The sequence below is a fragment of the Lipotes vexillifer genome, unplaced genomic scaffold (genome assembly GCF_000442215.2).
Source record: "Lipotes vexillifer unplaced genomic scaffold, Lipotes_vexillifer_v1.1 scaffold37, whole genome shotgun sequence".
In the NCBI taxonomy this organism is placed as follows: Eukaryota; Metazoa; Chordata; class Mammalia; order Artiodactyla; family Lipotidae; genus Lipotes; species Lipotes vexillifer.
Window position 1 is genome coordinate 3,688,232 of NW_006791811.1, and position 6,974 is coordinate 3,695,205.

The 6,974-nt window shown below is 34.9% G+C and overlaps 1 protein-coding gene across 2 annotated transcripts in view; it reads right to left on the reverse strand.

The window, feature by feature from the left end:
- Window positions 1–6,469, reverse strand: part of SKIL (SKI like proto-oncogene) — a 28,240-nt gene extending 21,771 nt beyond the window's left edge. For both annotated transcript variants that reach the window (XM_007464731.1, XM_007464730.1), the window contains exon 1: window positions 5,372–6,469. In XM_007464731.1, coding sequence (XP_007464793.1) covers window positions 5,372–6,469 — 1,098 coding nt within the window. The remainder of the gene's footprint in view (window positions 1–5,371) is intronic.
- Between the last annotated feature and the right edge of the window lie 505 nt (window positions 6,470–6,974).

A 6,974-nucleotide genomic window follows, 5' to 3' on the forward strand; every position in this document is an offset into this window, starting at 1 on the left:
TAGTCTTTGCATACATATTTCTGTGACCCATTTCTAAGTCTAGGAATCAAAATGAGTTTTAAACTAACTTTAAACCTTTCCTATTCATTTCTCTTTCTGCCTAGCATGGTGCTCTAATACTTTATTTAGTGATGGAACCAAACCACACCTTAAATTATATATTCTTTATGCCTTTTTAGTCAAATAAAATCCTTACATTATTTTAATGTATATGTAATGTATATGAAACCTCAACAAACCAAATTTTATGCATGGACAAAATAAAGGTTCAAAGCCATTTACTAAAACTACTCCCAAACTAGTTCTACCTCTCTACTTGAACAAATGGAGTTCTGGCTCCACACTCTCTACTCCCAGAATTCTAAAGGCATTGAAATTAATCCAATTCTTGCTTTCTTCCTTGTTCTCCAAGTGGTATAAATTATAACATACGCATAGGTATGAGTACACTACTGGCTAACTATGTACTGATTCAGGCCTATCCTTTTTCTTTTCTTTCTTGAAGTTTCTTAATTTTTTTCCCATTTCTCAGACCAAAAGGATAAAGCGTTTTATCAGAAGCCTTTTTAAAAATATTAACATTTTAAAATGTTTAAAAAATTAAAATTTTTTAATGATAAAATGAATATAGACTCTATATTTCCTAAACCATAAGGGGGCACTATTCCCAAAGCCATTCTAAAGATTTCACTGAAATTTCCTTCTTATAACATATTTTATAACAAACGTGTTTTGTACTTTCTTCTTGCATACTTCATTTTGATAAACAAATATCCAACTAGTATAATTACTGTGTACAAACAACTAAAAGTGAGATACAGCTGAGTCCAACACTCAGTTATCTTACTTAGAAATATCTTCAGATAATTCTAGATAAATCAAGAAAATGTTTGGGGAAAGGAAAAATCCCGAAATACATATTAGTAAATATTTCAATAATAGTTTGAAGTACCATCTGATATTTCTTCCAAAGTACTTTTACATCCATTCTCTCATTTGATCAGTTGTCTTATTCAACAGTTTATTTGCAAATTATATGTTTATTAAGGGTTAAACCATAATTTTTCCAAAAACATCCCCAATATTCTAAAATACAATGGCGCATTGTCTCCCAAAAATTTATTCAGTTTAAAAATTTTTTTCTTTTTCACTGAGTAACTTTGACCTGCCAAGCAGTAAACTAAATTCTGGGAAAACAGGAAAAAGATAGTCTCAAAACTCATTAAGACAGTTGTTAATGTTAGAAAGTTAGAAAAAAATATTCATACTCGTCCCTTATATGAGCACAAATACTTCATTTGATTCTGACCTTATAGCCACTTAATAAAAATTTGTAATAATCATAAAATGCAAACTCTGCCTCTGATGTAACAAATTACCATCAAATCTATCACAATTATTTTTACTGGTACACATTTTGTCCCAACACTACTCTTTGTAGTTACCCATCCTCTCTAGTGTATTTCTTTACCTCACTTAGGTTGGTACTAAGAAACACACATCCTAAACAAAAGTATAATAGCTTACAAGAGGGGAGAAATTTTTTGTAGGATTATCATTATTGCCCATGACCTCGCAGAAATGAACTGTAAGAAAAATGCAAAACTAAAAAAAGTGAAATGTTTAATTAATAGGCTTTAAGAGGAAAACTTTTAAGTTGATATCTTTAGGTAATCTATTTGCATCACAGATAATCCATAGGGATTTTTCCCTAAGCAAAGTAAGAACTATATTATTTTACTTACCTAACAGTAGTCAAGTCTAAATGTTAGAAATCTAAATTTTAACCCCTAAAAATTTATAAAGTCATAAACCATCTTTAATTAGTGAACTGGAGAATGTCAGCCACATGCTGTAACAGTAAAGAATCACCTATAATGACCTTATCAGTTGACTACAAATAGGTTTTTCTAATGTGCTTGAAAATAATCTCAAGGAAACATCACCCTTCAAATTTTACTTACAAATGATCAGTTTGCTTGGCAAACCTTTTTTCCACAGACAGAAACTAAGATTCAACAAAATCAGAATTAGATCAAATAAATAATACCCACTGGAGATATGGAAAAGAATCAAGAATATGATATTCTTCCATATATTTGTACACTATAAAATACAATAATCATTTTTCTAATAAAAACATAAAAAACTCAAATGATAGGAAGAGACAGTTTTGATAACACCATTTTGCAAAGCAACCTAGGCAGATCTAAAAATCAAGTATTATTTCTTGTGGTGACCTGAGTGAGAAAGAGTTCAAAATACTATACCTCTGGTGTCTGCAAAGAATAGTCAGCTCTTCACTTAGAACACTGACCTTCTACCACTTATTTCTCCCATCTAAATACAGCTCCTAACTATGCAAAGTAAATATAGTTTTTAGTTATGCAAATAGTTTGGTGACCATCACTAATATAATTTCCATCCTTAGAAATAATTCAACAGTTGCTACATTTCAAACAATTGCCTACTGAGTTTGAGGGGATTTTTAAAATCCAAAAACCTACTCTGACTACATTAACTAAACATACCCAATTACATCAGTGTTCACACTAAACGTAAGGACCTTTAAATAAGAGGTTAATATATTTAGCATATGCTTTAATTTTTTTTTTAAAAAGCCTGTTTTGACTTTTTTTAATGAGCTTCCTCTGGATGTATTTGGTTTGTTGGGCAACCAATTCAGTGACTCACAGAAGACAATGAAAAATGTTCCCCAGCCAAGGACTATCTCCATGCCCCCTTCCCAGTAAAATACCTTAATCTACATACAAGTTAACAGCTTAAGAACCATTATACTAAGGTAAGTTGATAAGAAAAGTTAATGTTTCTCAAAATTCAGTTTCTGCTACTGAGTTTGCTTATGGGAAAAGTAGTGAAAATTACTAGACTTGAAGTCAGAAGAACTGCATTCAACTCCTGATTCTACCACTTACAAGTTATACAGCCAGAAGCATGTGACCCATCTGAACCCACCAGTTTCTCAGCTCAACTTCAAGAGAGAACTATTTCAGCAAGGTTTGAGGAGTAAATTTTCAAAATGTGAAGTGGCAAAGCATGTATTACTATGCACGAGCTCCCCCAAAACTTCTTTCTGTAAAGGTCTGATTACTGGAAATTTTCAAATTCCCTTCAATTGCTTAAAATTCACATAAAATTGGAAAAAATAACAGAATACACCAGAAACACTAGCAAATACTGCAAAACATAACACAGTAAAAAAGATGGGGAAAAAAATCTCACAGCTTCCCCCCAAAAAAACTGAATTCAAATTAATGAATTCTGAGACAATTAAATGACTACATCCTGATGAAGGACAGTTTCAATTTTAACCAAACCCTAGCACATTCAGTTTCAGTTAAGTAAATTCATCACCTTTTTTTTTTAACCTTTATCATGGTTCTCAGATATCTTTTCTCACAAACACAGAGCAGGAATATTAGGCAAACTAATTTATCCCAAAAATGCTTATGTCAGAGCAATCAAGATTGGACCAAGAATATCTGGCAAATAATGTGGCCACCTATGGACATGTAAGAGTCCTAGTTAGGTCAGGGCAAGATATCATAAATATCAAAAGGGGCATTCCACATTTTGAGAATACAGATAATTCTAAACACAATTTTCAGCATGGGACCAGGCCAGCTGTAAGCATGTCCAACAATATGAGAACTGGCTTGAAGTCAATTCTGCTTTAAAATCAGTTAAACAATATACACTTATCTAGTAACCACAGGCAAGGAATTTCCAAGTACTGACCCTTTGGAATCAGCAAGTAGCAAACTACCCTGAATTCAAGTCTGAAATTATCTTCATTGGGCTTCAGAAGCAAATCACTGTCTTAAAACTACACTGTAACTAAATTTCCCTCAAAACCTGAAAGGTTTAAAGCACAGGCCATGAAACCTTAAGTTTCTTGCCCAAGCTCTAATCTTGCTGTAAATAAACTTCAGTCATTTAATACTTCTGTGAAGTAGAAAGGGCAGAGATATTTCAAGAAATAAAAGCTAATTAATAGTGGAAAAATTAGATTCTTAAGATGAAACGTGGCCAATCTTTTGTGGTACCAATCAAATAAAAGTATACGTGTAAAACTGTTCAAAAACAATGCTTGCCACATTTTAAACACTTAGTGTTAGCTATTATACTGATTTTAATCAAGTAGGCAAATATTTAAAAACCAGATCAACAAACTGAATATTTAATAGCCTAAATATTATCTATTAGCCGGCCATTCAAACTCTTAGAATGAACTAGTGTAGCCAACCAGATAATGCAGTGGAAAAATAAGTTTAAAATCTCTTTGCTGAGACGTTTTTATATTAATGTTTACTTAATCTAAAATAATCTTGGGCTTCCCTGGTGGTGCAGTGGTTAAGAATCCGCCTGCCAATGCAGGCATACAGATTCGAGCCCTGGTCCGGGAAGATCCTACATGCCGCGGAGCAGCTAAGCCCGTGCGCCACAACTACTGAGCCTGCGCTCTAGAGCCCATGAACCGCAACTACTGAGCCCGGGCACCACAACTACTGAAGCCCGGGCACCTAGAGCCCACGCTCTGCAACAAGAGAAGCAACTGCAATGATAAGCCTGTGCACTGCAAGGAAGAGTAGCCCCCGCTCGCTGCAACTAGAGAAAGCCTGAGTGCAGCAATGAAGACCCAATGCAGCCAAAATTAAATAAATAAAATTTTTTTTTAATTTAAAAAATAAATCTTTATTCTAGCTGCCATAATTTTTTTAAATTATTCCTCTCTTTAAAAAAAATTCTTGGTGACTAGAATCACAAAGTTTTCAGATAAATCTGTCTTTTGCATTTGTCTCCAGTACTGATCAAGTCTGAATATTCAATTACAGAAACAATGTCAGAAATCCTAAATATACCTTTGAAAAATGCTGTTTGGAGCCCACCACCAAAGTTGTTCGGGCTACCTATTATATCATTTGCAAACAGAGATAACACCAAAGTGTAAATTATCTTGAGTCCTAGGAAAACAACTGATTTAGTCATCAAAAAGCAAGATGTGTGAAAACAAGGACATGGCTTGAGAAAGAAGCCCCAAATCCTCCACTCCCTGGCTATATAATCTTGGGAAAGCCACTTGATCTCTCTGAGCCTCATTCTCTTTATCTGTAAAATGGGAATAATCCCACTTCTCTCAGTAGGTTGTTTGGAAGATCAAATGAGAACACATACAGGAAAGCACTTTATAGCCTAAAACGTGTAATACAAACATAACATATTATTTAGATGAGTTTTTCCTGTTGTTGCATGAGCAGTAATAGTTTAACAGTTATATTCTAAACAGACTTTTAATTTCAAAGTAAACCATGACCGTTATTCAAAATTGCTATAAAAAAAAAAAACTTGCCTTGGATTGAGTCCTCTTCCCATTTCTCATGCTAAATTTCTCCTTCATTTCTTCTAAAATTACCTTCAGTTTCTTTTCTTCAGGTGTCCCTAAGTATTTTTGGTTCACGTGAAGATAGCAATGCCATTTGGCTGATTCAAAGCCCCAGTGGCAAGTCCTTTTGTCGGGTGATCTGTGAGAATGCATCACAAATGTCTGGGGCGCAAACATTCCACAGCACTCCAGACACTGAATACACGGGGCATCTGGCTGAACATAAAATTGGGGTGCAAATAAACCCTGACATTTGCCTAAGCATTCATGTTCCACTTCAAAGGCACTGCCAGTTTCCTTCAACTGGGCCAATGAGTTTTTAGCAGGAAGTATACTACCATTTTGAGGAAAAGTGCGTGGCCGCAATAAAGCATTACACAGTCTTTGTGCATCAGTTAATGTGATCAGCCCACAGGACGGGGCATTGAATGGAAGTATTCCCAGGACCTTTAAGATATGAAGCTGGTCTGATGTACACCTTGAACAATAGATGTACAATTCATCACATACTGTATTTATTTGTTGGAGTGAAAATTCTCGGAGAACAGAATTTAGGACTTGGGGCAAACAGAGTCTCTTTTCTCCTCCAACCTGAAAACAAGAAATAGACTCCCCTTCCAACACAGTCTGGGTGAGTTCTGTGGAGCTATCAGAAGGGATGAGCAGTGGACCAGGAAGAACCTGAGGAGATGGAAGAGGCAGAAATACAGTAGGTGACATGCTTTCTTGGGAATACCGAGCGGAAAATGCTGCTGGTCCACCCAGAGAGCTCTGGCTACTTAAATGGAATTGTGCCAAAGTGTGTTTCAAACTGGGATTTAAATGTAAAGGTTCAGGCACAGAGGCGCAGGTTCTCTTGACATGCTCTTCATCAGTTTCCATTGGCGCTTCATAGTCGTCCAAGTGTTCCTTCTTTACAGTTGGCATCTTGTTTACCATAATTTTTCCATTTGCATGAATGTCTGTCATCATTTTTTTCACTGGAGGGCTGCCATCATCTCCCATCCCGTTCAGTTTTTTATTTGAGCCCTGAACCAAGGAAAAATTTGCCTGTAGGTTTTCCATTGCTAAAAACTATTGTTAAATAAGTAAGTCTGAGATTTGCATTGTTAACTAGTTGCTTATTTGGAGAGAAACACAATGTATACCAATACTTATGGTAACTTACTCGAACAGAAAATTTAAATTTCCAAAGAGATCTCCCTAAACTACTCAATAGATTTTGCAACTTTGTTTTGGTTCTGCTTATACTCCAAGTATAATTTCACTGCAAGTGCTATAAAATTTCTTACTGTCTAATAACACAGAAAATAATTTTAAGAGGCACACCTCCGAGGAAGCCTTTGTTTTCTTAAGTTCTTCAGATATACGTATTAAAATAAAGTTACCAGTTCTCTCAATTCAAGATGTCCAAGTTCAACGCGACAGTTTGGTTTGGTTTTAAGCACAACACGTGAAAAGTTTATGCAATTACTTGAGTCAAAATTATGCACCCAAATTTAGTATTTGGCACCAAGGACACCAAAAAAGGAGGGAAAAAAGTATCTTCTCTAAAAATGATGATCTGTTG